The sequence below is a fragment of the Typopeltis vanoorti genome, chromosome 5 (genome assembly GCF_054136105.1).
Source record: "Typopeltis vanoorti isolate ZY-2024b chromosome 5, IOZ_Tvanoo_1.0, whole genome shotgun sequence".
In the NCBI taxonomy this organism is placed as follows: domain Eukaryota; kingdom Metazoa; phylum Arthropoda; class Arachnida; order Uropygi; family Thelyphonidae; genus Typopeltis; species Typopeltis vanoorti.
The window spans coordinates 56,960,271-56,979,476 of record NC_143553.1 but is presented as its reverse complement, the minus strand read 5'-3'; the positions used below and the strand labels follow the sequence as shown (position 1 = coordinate 56,979,476).

The window sequence follows — 19,206 nt, the reverse complement described above, 5'->3', positions numbered from 1 at the left end:
CGACTAGGTGAAATATATCATAGTTCTCATACGGCTTTCAATTGTGCTAGGTGGAGCTGCCTGATAAAATTGTCATGGCAACCAAGATCAGTGCGTATTGGAGCAATTGCGTGACTCATTGCGCAGAATTAACAATGATGAGAAAACAACAATGCATGTGACGTCACAATAAGCTCACGATATCACAAGAATATACTGTTATATATATTTAAATGGCTATTCATTTTTTTAATAATATAAAAAGTGAAGTGTAGTTTAACTGGATAGGATTTAATTTGGCTAAAATTAATTATAAAATGCGTTCTTGAATTTCGAAAACATACTGTGTGGTGATTTAGAAAAAAAAAAAAAAAAAAAAAAATTGCAGAATTAGTCAAGTCCAGTGTTGGCTATTGTCTCGCTGTATTATTTATTTTAAGCCAGTAGATCAACTGACATTCTCTGTGTCCTATAATTGAAGCTTTATTGCTATACGATATCAAAGTATAAAAAATTAATACATGCAATTATTGTAACTCGGCAAAATACGTAATTAATTTTCTATTAGAAAAAAGAAAAAGACAGTTGAAACAACCACAACACGATAAAAATAGCACAAATGGAGTCTTAGTAGACAGACCGTCTACAGTTATTGATAACATCATCTACTTTATTACTATAGATTGGTATTGCTCATGGTTATACACGCAGTAATTGTTTACTTCCTGTTTGTTGGACTGCGCATGACAAATAAACCAGGCAGCTTCACTTGGTTAAATGCAGAGCGGGAATTATTAACTTCTTAGCTACAATTAAGTTTCTAAAACTTGAATCCTTTGTCAAGAAAGAGGTGGAAATATCGACTACCTTAGAGAATGAACGTGTTAAAGTCTAAAAGTTAGAAGATAGAGATACTTTTAACTGACTGATTTGAACTAGATCCTAGCAGGTCGAAAAAAAAATTATAATTTTCAATATGTTTCTAAAACTAATTTGCTCACTTGTTTGCTACAGTAACAGCTGAGATGAAGACCTGTTTGTGAATTGAATATAACGTAAATCTACAAAGCATATAACTTTCAACAAGAACAACTCCGGTTGTAATAACCAGATGAAAGTCTTTTTTTTTTTTTTTTTTTAACAGGGAAGAAAACCATCGCGCTAGTAACACTGTACACCACGTGCGTTGTGCTGTCCAAAAAAGGCAAAACAACGTGCGCGAAAATTGAAAGTTTTTTTTTTTTAGTCCTAGTTTTCTCTTCACGATCTTCAAACATATATTTTTTGTTGCTAATCTTCTAGTTAATCACTTTGACGATAGATGGCGCTGTTGTCTCAGCCGTGTTTTTTTTTTTTAATTATCATCGAGATATCGCAGTAAGAGGGATTTTTTTTTCACCACTGCGTAAGAGACTAGAACATCTCTTCGAGGTGATTTTATATATTATCCTTCATATTGTAGCAGACGCCACGATGACGTCATCAACACTAGTGATACTTAGTCTCGTTGTTGCGTAAGTTGGCACTATGATCACTAGATGATTGTTCTGCAGTTTTTATACCGTGATGTTGTTCGGTTAGGAAAAAAAAAATCATTCACAAGAAATGTCTGCACTAAAATAGCACCCAAGCATTCTTCTTCTTCTTCCATTTTTCTTTATGCAGTTTTTGAGGTTATTTGGCGTGATATGATCTTTACTTTAGTTGTTCTGCATTTCACCGTGAGGTGGCAGCACTATTGCAAAGTCGAATGTCTTGACCTCGCAGATCACAAAATGGTATTAAACACGGACATGGATTTAGTGATGTTTTCATCCTAGAAAAGACAAAAAACTGATTAGAATTTGGGGAATATTAATTAATAGATTGATCAGTTTAAAAATAATCATTTAAAGATAAATTTGTCAACTACATTAAGAAAGTGGCGAGTTATTTTATGCTTGATTTGTATTGACTTCAGCTTCAGTACTGGTACATTGTTGCGTCAGTGCTATATTGTTGTGTTGAGGTAATGTCGTCATCATTACATTTTATAATGATGATGACATTCTAAATATTTCCTAAAAGAAGCCAATAAGCTATGGGCTCGTTTACAAATTGCATTGTGATATTCCTCCAAGTAGGGGGGGGTCTAGATTTTTCTGTCATAGGGTTGTGCGTGATTGGAATGGATTGCCATTGGATGTTGTGCGTGTAGTATGTGGCCTCTCTCGATGACTCCTTGGAGGTGTCTCTTAATAGTATTTTCCAGAATTTTAAACATCTTCGTATGGAACAGTCACATATTGTAAATTTCATTAAAATTGTATAATAAATAGACATCCGTAAGTTTACATATTTCATATTTTGGTTTATAATACGCAATATTTTATTTATTAATAAAAATGACCAAAAGTATTGCATATTGTTATAACTGTGTAACAACGACAGGAACTTTTTTTTTGACCCCCCCCCCAGACTATTTCATAGTCTACCTTGGAGTGGGGAGACAGATAAATTGAATTTTTATCGTTAACTTCACAAAATTGATCGTAAAACAGATGAGTATATAATAAATGCTAGAGAAGATGCATTTCGCCTTACTTCTCTTTGATTACATTAAATAAAATCGTTATATACTCTATATAACATCTCATCGTAGGAAAAAATTAATCAAATATTGTAAATAAAGCAGACGGAAACAGTTTTGATAACAAGGAGTTCGATTTTTAATAATTAGAAAGGAATGCTTGGATAACATCATACTACGTTGTTGGGTCTTCTTCAAATGTTTTTACCATTTAAGAAAACTAACTGGTTGAAATTGTGGAAAGAAAAGAGGCGACTATTTTTTTTTTTTTTTTTTTGAAAGATGGATGTCGGTATTTATTATTATTTGCTTGGAGTATCATTGGTAAATTTAAGGAGGTAAAGATAAATTTCGAAAAAACAAAATTAATCGACGTGCATAGTTCGGTTTGCCCTCTAAAACAAAAACATCCAAGTAGAAATCGAACACACCATGTTTTCACTCAAAATCTGGTCACGCATGCGTGGTGTGTGCAAAACGTTTCAAACGATTCTCGTGTATTTATACATAATGAATATTACATTCTGTTTGCGAGGAAATGAAATCCAGTTTTTCAAGTATCGCTAAGCAATATGTGTGGTTTAGATTAGCTGTGAGGACACAGTTTCAAAATAGAAAGTCAAAATTTTATCGGAGAGGATTGCGATGTGTTTATGCAAAAGAGGGATTATCTTAACATAAAGATGAAAGAATAAAATACTTCCACATAACCGGGATCCTATCCTTACATTATCCACAAATGCATATGGGGACCGCACTCAACCAAGGAGGATATTTGAAGCTTATAGATGGAAGACTGTCTTGAATTAGGTTCGAATCCGAATTACTTCAGGCCTAAGTTTGCTTCATTGATACTAATTAGACTGCGAAGGAATATTTCCCTGGTACGCGTATTGCATGATGTAATTGAGCGAGGCAGTTGAACCTTAAGGACTTCTGTTCAACTTTAACAAAGATTGGTTATTAACTAGCACGAGGCTATTTTAAACCTCATTTCTTTATAACATAATTCAGAAATTTTTCGCTTTACTTTTTGCTCTTTTGAATACTTCCAGTAAATGAGGATCACCATAGTAGTCAATGATATGACGTCATCAGTCAGATAAACGAGGTTTTTTATAATGGGGAATGTGGAGGTTCTCTTCTTAATGGACATTTAAAGAAGTAAATATGAGTCACTATTTGGAGCATTGAAGAAAACGTTTACTCATACAGTCAGAGAATCACTATCAATATTTATTCAAGAATAAACGAACACTTACCCTTGTGCACGAGTCTAAGAATTCATCCATCGTCACCACTCCATCTTTATTGAGATCCAATTTCTGTTAAAAGAAAAAAAAAACTACCAGTAAGAACAAGCATTGAAATGTAACCTGTAAGGAAATAAAAGTTAAGGGACATTATTAAAGAAAAATATGCATTTATACCAAAATGACAAGGTTTGGCTTATGTTTACCCCCATCCCCTAAAATTCCAGTCATTTCAATATACATTTGGATCTCTATTTTAAAATACAGAAGTAATGGTGGAATGGATATCATTATTTCGCTCAGATTAAATAAAAAATTTAATTATAAATATTTCTATACGAGAGAGACTCAAACGTTCATGGAGTGTAGCACTAATATCGAATAACGCAACTTCCATCCTAGTACATTGGTTTCAGCGCCCCCTACCAAGGAAGAGACAATGTTTCAGATCTTGTAGCATAACTTCTTTAACTGTAACAATAGCTTCAAATATAATTCTTTTCAGAAGAAGCCATAGGGAGACGTAGGATGCTTGCAATATCCTGAGTTGTGAAAATCAATAAGCAGACGGGAGGAAAATGAGCGGGGACATTGTCATGGTGGAGAAGTTTATTTCCGTTTTGCCTTCTCTTCGGATTTTACGACTCTTTTAGTGGACAATATAATATTATTAATTGATTGACATGCCACACAACAATAATAATACACCGGTCTCTAAACTTCGATGTGACTCAACCTCCCCGAGGATCATTTTCACTCAAAAGTTAAACGCATCCTCATAGAAAAATAGTAAGAGATATGAATGTATTTTAGGACAGGGAAGGGGAGGGGTGATTCATAATATACCTTTAGTATTCCACTCTCGTATAAACTTGTTTCCCGTTTTATTACCGTGGAATTCGTATAAGTAATTGTAAAACGCATTTAAGCAGACACGTCGCATCTTTCAACTATTTAAATAATAAAAAAGAACAAATGCGTAGTTGAAGTATTCCCGTTGCACCGAAACTAAATAATGTTGATAATAAACAGGAAGTCCCTTAATTTATTACATCACCAATTGCTTGATGAACTCAAGACATCTCCAAATTAAGCCAGGCGTAATTAAAGAACTCAACAAATGAACGCTAGAAATTTCCATAACGTCGTTAAGTTCCTTTTGTTCGGGAAGGCTTATTCGCAGTGAAATCGTAATTGCTTTTTGCAGAATTTAAAAGGCCTTTTGTGTGCGCTGTTGTCAGCGAAGTGTAGTGAGAGAGTAAAATGGCCATCACAAGCCTTGATTAGAGCCGGAAGTCGAAAAGACATTTTATTGTGGCAGCCAAATGAAAATTACAATTCATTCTTTATTGCAGATACTTAACAGCTTTGCCAACAATTAAAAAAAAAAGTTATTGAAACTGAATTGTAGAAAGTCGCTACCTAGCGGTATTCACAAAAGTTGATTGCATGCCAATAATTAAAAAAAAAGTTATTGAAATTGACAACATTGTTGTAGCCACCTAACGGCACTCGCGCAAAACATCAAGTTCGTTGTTTAATGAAATAGATTACAACAATTAAAAAAAAATACCAATTCAGATTATTGCTAGATACTTTTGTTGTTTGTTATTATTGTAAATAGCGAAACCTAGATTTTTCTATTAATACGCAAAATGCTAGAATATAATAAATAAACACAAAGGAAATAAATTACCTGGAAAACCCTTTCGACATGATCACGTGTGGTGTTTTCTTCTATCATCGGCTCCACAGATTTTCCCATGAGGTCGTAGATGGCGTTGATTATCCTTGTCATTTCATCCTTAGTGATGTAACCGTCTCCATTAATATCGTATAGACTAAAAGCCCAGCGGAGTTTCTCTTGCACGGAACCTCGCGCTAATACCGACAGACCTATGACGAAATCCTGAAAGGACATAAAAGAAGTGTCACGGAATAAGTTATTCTGAGAAAAGTCTCTTAGGGATAATTTTATAAAGAAATATATATTTTCGGAACTACTGCAGTATTATTCGAGTAAATTTACCTCGTATAAACTAATACGAATATAAGACCAGAGACGGGATTTGAACTCAGGTCATTTAGCTTGGCAAGCGAGCGCCGCTAGCACTACGCTACCGAGGCGTGTCACAAAATGTACCACTTTGCTTATTTGTAGTGGTACAGTTCACACGTCGACTGCCTTTCAACATCAGTACTTTAAATAACGTAGCAGGCGGTCTCGCATTCACAGTCTCATTTTTAATTGTTGCATTCATAACAATTACACAATTCATAACATAAAGATTTACAGCGATCGATTTCATACTAAACTGATGATAATATCTTTTATTTGTATTTCCCAATATATTGTAAAATTTTGATGTTCTGTATTGGACGCAAAATATATAACAACAAAACAAATATTTGCTTAGATATTGCCTAATGGTATAACATTATTGTTAAATGGAGTTCCTGATGCATTGGTACGATAAGAACAGGCATAAACGAATAGCGTTACCCCCCACAAGAATGATATTCAATAGGGAACGTCTGTATCTAATTCGATTTTTATTGTTATTAATGAAAGAGGATAATACTCCTACGGTAATTTTGAACCATTTTAACGTTTAGTAATATTGTATTTATATATATTTGGGTCTTGGTATGGGCATTAAAATGGAGCTAGTAGGTAGTCGATTCCCAAATGGGGTTCTGTATTATATATGCTGCTAAAAAAATCTCAGAGAGAATTTTAGTTAATGTCGGGCAAAAATAGTTTGATAGGTTAAGGTTAATAAGTTCTAAAATCTTCATTGAAATTAAAAATTTCAATGAAGCCCGCGGGCCACTGTGGTATTTAGAATTGTAAGATGTTTTCCAGATTCACAAGGAACGCTGTGCATTTGATACTCCGCATAAAATCCTATAAAAATAAACAAACTCAGCTTTAAGAGCCTAGGTAGGAGTCGGGTTCATGATAAGTAAAACGATAATTTAATGAAGAAAACATTCATTTTTTACAATGGGGAAACTTGGCGATGCTTTTCCTTGACCAGCTTGTCGATAATGGAAGTCGCTATGCGCAGAGTATCCTCGACATGTTGGCCCGTAATCTGAGTCCTTGTCTTGTCTTGGACGTCACATGCTTCATTCTGGAGAAGAACTGCTCACATAAGTATGGGCTTCCTAACATAAGCGCACATCTTCAAAGCATGCTGGTGAAGATTAGGGAATGTAGTCTTAGTAAAATGTAAGCAAGGGCACATTGAACAATTTTTCTCTCAAAGAAGAGTTGTTTTGGGTTGAACTCTATTTGAACTCTGTACAAATGGAGTTCAAGCAGCTCCATTTGTACAGAGCCTGGAATTTCGGCGGCATTGAAAATAGATCTAAAGAGAAGACTGTTGGTTACGAAAATCACTAAATCTCTCTTCGAACTCACTTTTGTAGCGTATTACTCAAGAGACGAACAGTTAAACTCAGCGAGAAGCTGAAAATGAGTTAAGTCTCATTTAAAGCTTTGATGTGTGCACCAGTTGATCTTTGGATTGTAACCGCGTATTTAGGTCATTCATATGCAACGAGATGTCGGTCATAAAGGCAAAGTCTGTCTTCCGCAATTGGTTTGCATGAACTGCTGTATTTCGCTCCTTAAGTCAAAGACTCTTTTAAGAACCTTCCCTCTGCTCAACCAACGCACATCGCCGTGATCCACTTCGCGCTCTTGGAATTTACGATGATTCAGTCCTCTTGCCCTAATAATGTTGACGACAGTCGCACTAACTTTCATGACATTCACAAATTCTCCTGGTGGATTAAACAGTGGCAATGGACGAAATCTTTTCCTTCTAGTTCCGGTTCTTTCCGTAGCAGCGCAACAAACCCTTCGTTCTTTCCCACCATAGCAGGGGCACCATCAGTTACCACACCGTCGAGGGTGGTAAAGCAGAGGTCGAAACGTTGGAGCGGCTTCAAGAATATCAGTGCCTTTCGTCGGTTCCTTCATAGGTACGAGCGCTAGCAGTTCTTCTGCCACGGACAAAGATAGCCAGTTTTGCCATATCCTTCACATCTGTGCTCTCATCTGACGTAAATTCGGACGACCGTTCGTTTTTTTAAAGTTCCTTCAAGTTCTTCGACACGTCGTGTTACAGTTACCCCACACAAACTCGGTTTTTTAAACACTTCCTTATTATTTGGACACAGCGATGAGACACTCTTTCACAAACTCGTCGTCCAAGAAGGCTTCTGAATTTTTAGCTATTACATAACTTATTTTGACGCACGCTTCGCTCTCTTCACTCGCCATTTTAAATGAATTTGGAGAGGTTCACTTTGTCCACACGAAGCTGCCCTTGAAGGTGATCGAAATTGGACGAATGCTTTGTCTCACAGTGTCGATTTATATTGTATTCTTTTGATACTGACACTGACTCACGACAAATTAAACGCACACTTATCGTCGATCGGTACAAATTGGTCCACTTTTCATTAAAAACCTGACAAGAATCACTTAATTTATGCTTTTTACCCATAGACGTCATAGTGATAGAAGGCAAAAAAAAAAAGATGAACCCAAAAAATGATCCAAAATGGCCGTTTAACGGTTATTATCCACTGAATATGTCTCACACTAATGGAAAAAAAAAGTCTATGACTGACACGACGAACCTGCATGCGCTTATACACAAATATCACATTGTTCACGACTGACTGACTGATGAGATCCTCTTGTATTTATATGAAAGTATCTAGAAAGCACTAGACAGCGCACTCGAACGAACTATTGCTTCAACCATCTACCTGCGACGTTATACTAGTACTTAAGTACCGCTTGGCGCTGGTAGATGGCTGAAGCATGTCTATTTAATATTTATTTTTATAGGATTTTATGTCAAGTATCAAATGAACAGCGTTCCTTGTGAATCTGGAAAGCATCTTACAATTCTAAATACCGCAGTGTAGCTTAGTGGTCCGCGGGCTTCATTGAAATTAATTTTTTATTTAATCGCGTTTTAATGTTAAGTAGTTATTTTTTCAAAATGGCTGGCGGGCCACAGGCAAAGAGCTCCGCGAGCCATGCGTTGAAGACCCCTGTTTTCTAAAAAAAGAAATGATCTAAAATTGCATTTAAAAGACTTGGAGGATTTTTGATACTTATGTTAATTGCCCACTCGAGAGTTTGAAGATAATTTTATTACTGTAATATCCGGGTTTTCGTAGCTTGGGCTATGGCAATTCCTTGCCATAACCCAAGTCAGAGCAATGATTTTGGTGTCGATGATGTGCCTCCAAATATTAATCTTTAATCGGAGAAACAATCCCGAATATTGTGGAGAAATGTGAGTCAGCTGATTGATGACGTATCACATCGCAGTGTATAATGATGATCGTAAAGTAGTCACAACAGAGGACGAAGGGGACATATTGCTTATGATACAGTGAATTCTTATTCGAGACAAGTATGTAGTGCATAATAATCCTGTGGCCTCCCCTCGCTATTTTTTGAGAGGGTTGCAAGTGGTTTCCCGTCGCCTTCCTTGCAGTACGTATTTATGACTGTAGCTGTGTGAGTTCAAGGGACTGGATTGCAAGAAGTAGTGATAATATTATGGATCAGTTACATAAAGGGTACATGACAACTGGGAGATAGCCAGGTGGCTATCGCCCAGTTGTCACCCACTTACAAATTTTTGCACGCTTAGCAGGCATACGATTTGGCGGAATTTTATTTTTGTAAATAAAATTTTGAAAAAAAAAGACACAAAATCCAGACCTAAGCCTAGCTGCGTGAATTTGCCTTCGATAAATTAAAAAAAAAAAATTTTTTTTTCGAAGAATTCGTTAAAAAGAGTGGCTCGAAAATGATTTAGAAACAAAAAGGTATAATCGCACAATATTAAAATAAAGAAAAAATACAGTTTTTTAATTCATCTATTAATATTATTTTGTTACGAACAAACATATTGACACATGTTACATGACAGCACAGTGGTAAAAAACACTGACTAGGCATGCAGTCAGGAATACATATCCATACATGTAGTAGAAAAGCCATCAAATGACTGAAATGTGGAAAGACAGTAGTACGAGTAGATGATATTCGACCAGAAATGCTCAAGAATTGAGGTATCAAAGTCGTACAGCGGTTGCACACCTGGTTCAGAAGGCTTGGACAGAGGGACGAATTCCAGGTGATTGGAGTAGAGCTCTCATAAGTACCCATATATAAAAAGGGAAATAAAACTGAATGTGAGAATTACAGAGGTATTTGTCTGTTGAGTGTTCCTGGTAAGATTTACGGAAGTATACTTGAGAAATGTTTGAGAAGGATTGTGGAAGGGAAGCTGGATTCAGGATGTCAGGATCAGATTTTCACTTTACGACAGATAGTTGAGAAATCATGGAAATATAACAAAGATCTGTATTTAAGTTTTGTCGATCTGGAAAAGGCATATGCAAGGTACCAAGAGAGAGAAGCTATTCAAAACGCTACATGTATATGGTGTTAATGGGGCATTATATCAAGCAATACTTAGTCTTTATTTGAGTTGTAAGTCAGCAGTTAGAATTGAAGGAAGTACAGGAGGATGGTTTAATGTTAAATCTGGTGTTAGACAAGGATGTACATTATCCCCTCTGTTATCCATTATCTATATGGATCACATTATAGCTTTATGTGGACGATGTTATACTTCTAAATAAATCCGCTACAAGTCTACAAGATTCCATGGCTAAATTGAATAACTGTTGCAATATATATGGTATGAAGGCCAGAATTAAAACAACATTGAAAATGTCAACTGCTTTGTGAATGGAGAACCTGTGGAACAAATAAAACACTTCAGCTACTTAGGCACGATTTTTAGTGAAGATGGTAAATTAAATATGGACATAGACAACAGAATCAACAAAGCTGGTATGGTAGGAAGTGAACCGAATAAATATATATGGAATAATAGAGAAATTAGCTGTATACAAGACAGTGCTCGAACCAATTTTAATTTATGGGTCTGAACACTTGACCAAAAACTAGAAACAACAGATGTGAGGGACATGAACAGATGGCATCAATGGCAATATCATATTAAAAACGAGGATGTTAGCAGAACTAATCTCAGATGGTATGGTCACTTAAACAGAATGAGCGATGGAAGATCAAGATATGGATGGATTGATACAGTAAAAAGTGCCTTAAAAGGCAGAAATATAAAATAATGTTGGAGTCTTGACAAGTAACAGACTGATTTGGAGGAAAATTGTAGATAGGAAGTTAGTAATTATGTAATTTTTTCATGTAGTACTCCCATATCCTGTACACCCTTTCAGGGTACATACCAGGAATGTGATGATGATTATATGCAATACCACGTAATTCTGTTATATTTTCTTTATCGTAATTTATAACTTTTTTTCATCGTAACGTCTACGTTTGTGCTGATGCTGTTGAAAACCTGCTACTGCTCTTTCATAATCAACGTCATATGTTTTTTGAATTTTTTGTAGTCCATTTATAAAAATCCATAAATTTGCATGACTTGCGCTGCTGCCAAAGCTCAATTGCAATTTTCGATGACAAGCTTACGCAAAATTATGGAGCCCTGGTTCTATTATTCCTTAGACGACCTATGTATGTGTTCGTAAACCATTCTAAAATTAGTTCAAATTCATTGGATAAATGATTCTCAAGTTCAGAAATAGCGTAAATAACATCTTGTTCTGGAACGAAAGCAAGCGAAGTGATCATTTTTGAATTTAAAGCGAATTGCGCATCAGAATTGTATGTGGTTAAAAGATTGCATGAAGATTTTGTACGAGATGAAAAAAGTAACCATTTATGTTAGCTTGCGGAAATACTATAAGTAAAGCTTGATGAATGCTATTTTCAGGATCTAGTAATGGCCATATTTCATGTATCGTATAAAATAATGTTGCGTCTGCTTCGAGTCTTATTAGGTAGTAAATTATTATTATTACGCGCCACTCCAAAGAGTTCTTAGACTCGTCGAGGGAGGCCTTGAACAACTATTCGGCATTCGCACAGCATCTCTCACAATATTATTACACTTTGCTTTTAAGTCATTGCATCCCACAACAAATTCTGACAGCTTATTCCACCCAATCTCCAAGTAAAAAACCTAGTTCTAACACTCTTGTTCAGTTTCCATGGATGGCCTCTAGTTCTCCCATCACAGACCTGTTCTGAAAAATTTCTTCTGAATTAATCTTGTAAAAACCCTTCAGTAATTTGAATGTCTCAATCCCCCTTTTCTGCCTATCAACCAATTTTTGTAAACCACAGATCTTCAACCTGTTCTCGTAAGGTTCATTCCATAGACTAGCTGTCATCTTGGTCACTCGCCTCTGGATCCTCTCCTCCCCATCAAGAAGAAACCCTGGCAACCAAATCTGGGCACAGTAGTCGAGATGAGGTCTTATCAAGGCTCGATACAGAGGAACGATAACTTGATTGTCTCTGCTCGTCAAAGTGTTCTCCAGTAACCAAGTGATTTGAAGAGCTGATTTAGCCACTTTTGGTATGTGTCCCCTATCCACCAACATACCCAAATCTCTGGCGCTCCGTCAACCTCTTGGAGTACAGTTTCACCAATGTGATATACTGCTGCTAATTTTTTCACCCCAAAATGCATAACTTACACTTTGCTACATTAAACTGATATCCATTCTCATTAGCCCAGACTGCCAATCTATCCAAATCATCCTGCAAAATTTTGACATCATGTGCATTCACTATTGTTCTACCCAACTTTGCATCATCAGCAAAATGAACGGTTCCTTTCAGATCATTTCCTATATCATTAAATAGCAGTGGTCCAAGAACAGAACCCTATGGACAACTTTCTTTTGGACTACTCTCTGATATCTCCATCAACCACCCTCCTATCCATTTCACCAACTTTATATCCATCTCCATGTGCTGTTGTTTACTGATTAGAATTCCATGTGGTATCACTGTAAATCCATTACCCTTATCCAGTTCAGCCGTTACTGTGTTATAAAATGTGAACAAGTTACTGAGGCATGATCTACCCTTCACAAAACCGTGCTGTCCTCCATACAGTATCCCATTTTCATTTATCAATTCCTGTATTTTGCTCTTGACTAATATCTCCAAAACCTTGACAACGATTCCTGATCGGTTAGTAATTTGCAACAGCAGTCTTGGAACCTCCTTTATGCAATGGAACTATTTTCCCCTCTTTCCACTCCCTCGGGACTAACCCAGAGCTGAGACTTAAATTAAACAATATAGACAATTCCTTTGCCGCTTCACGTAAGACTCGAGCTGGTATCCAATCCCACAGATGTATTCACATTAAGGTTCTGTAATATACTATTCACCTCTATTTCATTCACTTCAATTCCTGTATCAGCCATTCGTTCTCTCATGCCTGGATGATATACTGTTGCAAAGTGTTCGCTTAGTAATTCTACTATTTCATCTCTGATTCAGTTACTTCCCTGCCATCAGCATTCCTTAGAATCATTTTGCCGTATACATTTTACTTGTAGCATATCGAAAGAACTGTTTGGAATTCACTTTAGCTTCCATTGCTAATTTCCTATCATAATTTGCTTTTCTTACCACACTAGTTACCCTTCTGGCCTGCGCTTTATACCGTTCGTGTGCCTACAGGTCACTTTTCTCCTTAAATTATTCCCTCCACATTTTTTTTTTTTTGCAGCTCAAGCTTAATAGTGTTATTATCCATTTAACCCCTACTTGATTTTCTATTCGGACTCTAAGTATACAGTCAGCCACTACCTCCTGCAAACGTTCCTTAACCACTTCCCTTGCAGTTTAACATGCCACGGCACTGAACCAAGCAATCTCCTAAGCTTGTCGTAATTCCACATGTACCCTGTATTAATTGAAAATTCCACACTTAGCCACTTCCCAGGTTAAGACCTTATGATCACCCTCACCAATTGGTGGCAATATGGTCATATTCACAATAGTCAAATTCTCAGATGTAATTACTAGGTCAAGCACTCTCGAACCCCGAGTATATTCCATTACATGCTGTCTCAGGTAGTTATCCCTTAGTAACTGCATAAAATTCATTCTCTGTCCTCCATTCCCTCCAATCAATGTTACCATAGTTGAAATCCTCCGTCCTCCACTCATTCAGTCTATTTGCCTATGCACGCTGTCTCCATCATTTATAGCAGCACCCAACTGTAAAGTTTGTTCTTCTGACCTCAATCTCACACCAAATAGCCTCACATGTGCTATTTCCACTATCCTGCAGTTTAACTATAATTCTCTTTGGCTGCAGTTCATCAGCTATCATCAATAACACTCCCCCCGTCTTTCCTGAACACACTATATCCCACTAATTATATCATCTTCTGTTAGCCATGTCTCACTAATGCCAATAACCTGTGGCCAGGAAAAACTAACCAAGGCCAAAATTCCTCCTCCTTATTCCGAATACTCCTGGCATTAGTGTACATAAAAGTGCAGAAGTCTCCTAGTCCCCAAACTCTATTTTGACGCCTGATACTATCCCATTTTGATTTGTTATCTTTCGTCCTAACTAAGGCATAAACACATTTTTACACTCAACTGTCTCACTAATGTCTGCATGTCCACTTAAGAGCATCCTCACTCTCCCTAAAAGCTCTAGTTTCCCTGATTCTGCACATCCACTTCATTCAGCAACACTTTTTCCATCTCCGTACACCAAATCCATTCAGATGCAAACCATCCTTCTTGTATAAGTCCTTTCGTCCGTCAAACTCACTCCACACACATCCACATCACTCCTGCATAACCTATTGCAATTATGGCCCTCCTTCTCAACTCTACTCTGTAATACCGCTGCAATAGATTAACTATCTTAACTTTCTCACGCTTTCCTTTGGCTACTGCTAGTGATTCTTTCAAGTCCTCTCTCGTAGCAAATTTTTCACCTTTTAAATCATTCGTTCCGGCCATTTCTATCATTTCTCTCACCCTATGCTTCTGTGCTCTAATAGCCTCACTTAAATTATTAATTTTTGCACCCGGAAAGCACGATTTTGTCAAACTCTCATCTATTGCACCTTTTACCACTGAATCACCATATCACACGCGCTCTTAATTTTTCTTTCACTCCCGAACATGTTTTCATTTATTTTATCACGCACTTGCTTCTTTTTGTTAGCTGATCCACTCGGTAGACATTTTTGTAATCGAGCTATCTCCCTCGTTGCAGCTAACTTTTTTTTTTTTATCAGTCAAACCATTCTCTCGCTCTGTATTTTTACTTTCGTCATCAACTGTATCATTTTAAACTCGCTATCTGGCGTTACATCGCAATTTTCTATCGCATTCTGACTTTCATCCACTACGTCAATCTTGCGACCTGAGATACACCTTCAGATCCTCGCTTTCATGACACTTTCGGCATATTTTCCCACTATTATCGCTCTCAAACCAACTCCAGCCGCTCTCGGCAAAGCATACGTTCCACAGATCTTACACTAGACGAATTCCCTTTGGTTAAATTCTTAAAACAAATACGGCGATTTGGACGCCATTGCCTTTCTTCGCTTTGGTGCCATGTGCTACACTACGTATCTAACGTGTCTTGTCAAAATACTAAATTAACTCTATTTGAAACAAACTTTTTAAGCTAAACTAATTAACTCCGCAATATATTCTAATTCTAGCACAATTTTAAAACTAATAACGCTATTTTTTTAGAACTAAATAACTTATCTTTCAGAGCTCTTCAAACGCAGTACTACCATCAACGCGCCCTCCAATGAAATTCAAATATAAAACAGGACCTCCATTCTTTCTACCCAAAATAACAAAAATTTGAGCAAAAAGAGGGGTAGAAAGTAAAAATGTGCCATCCACAAATAATTCCTTCATGCTTTGGCTCCACATTGCATGACTTTCACAACCAAAAATTAATATTCTCATTATTATATAAACGAAAATATTTATTAACTAGCTGACTCATTTTTTGCATGGGAAATTCAATATAACTTCTACACAATAAAAATAAATTTTATGTTTATACCGTTCTTTTAACTCGTTTCTCAAAAAAAAAATTATTTAAATTTACCGGGTAGCAGATCAGTATAATAGCACTACATATTTGATCTATTATTTTATCGACCGTATCCCACATAAACTAAATATTATTAATGGCCACCTTCCCCCTTGCAATTCTTGTGTTAAGACACTGACAAAACCCATAAAAGTTAGCAAAAAAAAAAAAAAACGTAGGAATTAATTAACATTTTTAAATATTCATACAAATTTAAATACGTCATCAAATCTTTCGAAAATAGTATAGATCTGGCATCACTGCACAGACCGCTGAATCGTATTGACCTTGCGGAAACATTCGCGATTTCATCGCGGGAAATGTTTCTGCGAGTATAATTAAGGCTTGAAATGGCAAGACGGTAGTAACAGTGAGAGGTGGATGGTCGGCGTTATTTTACTCCTGTTCTCAATGAATGTGATACACGGTAGAAAAATGTGTACATTTTTAATTGGTCGTAAGCAGCAGGCATCTGATGACCGTCGACGTCGTCAAGAAATTCAGGTTCACAGAATATCACTCGGAAAGTATACAGGAAAATATTTCGGTTTTACAAAGACTGAAGAAAGGAGACTGACAACATGAAACCGAATAAACTTAAAAGATATTTGGAAACACTTCATAAGGAGTATGTTAACAAACCTCGAGAGGTCTTTGGTGCCAAACTGAAATGTTTTGAACAAAACATCTAGCATGAAAACGCTTTACTAGCGTCTTACAAAGTTGCATATATATATATATTAAAAAAAAAAAAAAAAAAAAAAAAAAAAAAAAAAAAAAAAAAAAAAAAAGCTGCACACTATCGGAAAAGACCTAATTCTGCCAGCTGCGATTGATATTGTGGAAACTATTGCTTGGAGAAAGGTTTTAGTGAACAACTGTTGCTCAGCGAATTGCGATATATGTCAGGATATGCAGCAACAACTTTTGTCAAACTTTGTGACCAATTCAGCTTGATGAGGCAACAGATAGCAACAAGGATTGTCATTTAATTGCTTATGATTGATTTTGCGATGGATTATCAGCAGTTGAAGAGTTATTGTTCTGTAAACTAATAGAAAGAAGTGCCACAGCATCTGAATTGTTCAACATATTGGACGGTTTTATGTGAAAACATTATGTTGGAATTTGCACTGATGATGCTCGAGGTTATGTCTGGAAGGTTTAAAAGTTTCCAAGCCCTTGTGAGGGAATAATCCCACATTGCACGATGAGTGGTAAGCTCTTGCTGCAAAGGAAATGAGTCTTGATCTAAACATCACCACGGTTATGATTGTTAACAACAGTTATAACCGTGGTGAATTATACAAAATTCAGATCTTTAAAATCAAGACTGTTTTCTGAACTTGGCAAAGACAGGGCTGGTGCGGAACGCTCAGCGTTACTATTTCACAGCGAGACAAGAGGGTTATCACAGGGGAAATGTTTACAACGAATTAAGAGACGGAAAAGCAGATAAGTTTAGAGACCACTTATTTGGGATGAAATTGAGCTACTTGGTGAACAAATGTGAGCAACTAAACATATTAAACCTGCAACTCCAAGGAAAACATTGTGGGTGGACTGAAAAGTTCTCGGCCTAACAATGAAAAAACGAATTCATAATTTCAAAATTATTTTTATCTATCAACATAATCTCACTTAAGACTAACACATTTATTCAAGCGATGCTCCAACGCAATTATCCCGTCTCAGTAAGATCTGCAAAGTACCCCTCTACAGAGCTGCAATCACCTGTTTATTCGAAGAAGAACGCTGACCAGCGAAGAAGAGTTTTAGTTTTGGGAAGAGATAGAAGTCAGAGGGGAGCCCATCTGGGGAATAGAGTGAAAGTTCCAACAATTCATAGTGCAGATCCCTTAATTTTCCCATTGCCAAAACACCTTTGTGGGCAGGTGCATTGTCCTGATGAAAGGTGATTTTTTTTCCTTCTGCAAACCGGATGGTTTCTTCTAATCTGGTTAAAAGATCGGAATAATATTCTCCGGTTATTGTTTTACCCGTTTCAAGATAAACAAAATGCCTTTAGCATTCCAAAACATCGATGGCTTTTTTTTTTTTTTTGGCGCTAAACAACTAGCTTCTGTCGACTATTTTGACTGGTGAATCCAAGTCTCATCCATAGTAAAAAAAAAAAAAAATCGATGCACAAAATCAGTTTTATTCTTGTTGAAACGTTCCAAGCACTGTTCAGAGATTTTCATGCGAGTGCGTTTTTGATCTGCACGGCACCCATCTTGCGCAAAGCTTTTTCATTTACAATTCTTCATGCAAAATATATCCAACACATTCTTTTGAAATGCCTATAGTCAAACCAATTTGACTCGCCGGTCGTCCAATACCATATCGTGCACTTTTTCAATGATTTCTGTGTTGTTATACTTTTTGGACGTATTTGACATGGATCATCTTCAAGGCTGGTACGGCAGCCCATTTCTTATTTCTCGAAAACGAAGGAGAAGAGTGCCCATAAACTTCGAATGAATTTCTGTGGGCGTTAAACCTTCTTTTACAAAGAATTTTATAACCGCACGATACTCAATTTTATCCATTTCAAGGGATACAGACAACACTTTGGCTTCCGACAGCTGTATAAACTATTTGATAGAATGACTTGCAATTTCACATTCCATGCTTATGGCAGATGTACCAACTTATAAAAAAAATCTTTCCGATAGTGTTGCCATTTATGGTTGGGGCCGAGAACTTTTCAGACCACCCACGTATCATACAGATGAGTGACAAACTTAATGCTTTTTGTAAAAAAAAAAAAAAAAAAACTAGAGTTATGGAACAAAAAGGTAAAGCAACAAAAATTAGAAATTTTTGCAGCTGTGGATGGATTTATCAAAACCTACAAGGTAGAAGAGCAACAGATCAAAGTTTTATTTGCAACTGCTGAAAATCATTTAACAATGTTGACGAAGAATTTTAGAAACTATTTTATAACAGACGACAACATACTGAAAATATAGGAGTGGGTTAGAAACCTATTTCAAATTATCCCTGAAGGTTTCTCAATTGAAGAGGAACAATTTATAGACTTCACGTCAAGGGGTGAAATCAAAAGACAATTTGCGTCTGAATTTTCTGCACTTTTGCCATTTCCAACATCGGGTTTGCTGTAGTGGCCGCCTTAAACACAAAATATAGATCTCGGTTAAATATAGAAAGAGAACGAAGAGTGTCAATTTCCAATGTATCACCAGCTTATGAAAAGCTTTGCTCCACAATACAGGCACAAGGAAGCCATTAATGTTGAGATTTAATTTTTTTTTATTAATGAAAGAGGATACGTACTCCTAGCTCGGCAATTTTTGAATTATTTTCCGCTAAGTAATATTTATATTTG

The 19,206-nt window shown here is 36.4% G+C and overlaps 1 protein-coding gene across 1 annotated transcript in view; it reads right to left on the bottom strand.

The window, feature by feature from the left end:
• Positions 1–309: 309 nt before the first annotated feature.
• Positions 310–19,206, bottom strand: part of LOC150106434 (A-type potassium channel modulatory protein KCNIP1-like) — a 304,981-nt gene continuing 286,084 nt past the window's right edge. The window contains exons 6-8 of the mRNA XM_090392444.1: positions 5,498–5,710; positions 3,811–3,873; positions 310–1,795 (exon numbers count right to left, since the gene is read on the bottom strand). Coding sequence (XP_090248570.1) covers positions 1,748–1,795; positions 3,811–3,873; positions 5,498–5,710 — 324 coding nt within the window. The 3' untranslated portion in view covers positions 310–1,747. The remainder of the gene's footprint in view (positions 1,796–3,810; positions 3,874–5,497; positions 5,711–19,206) is intronic.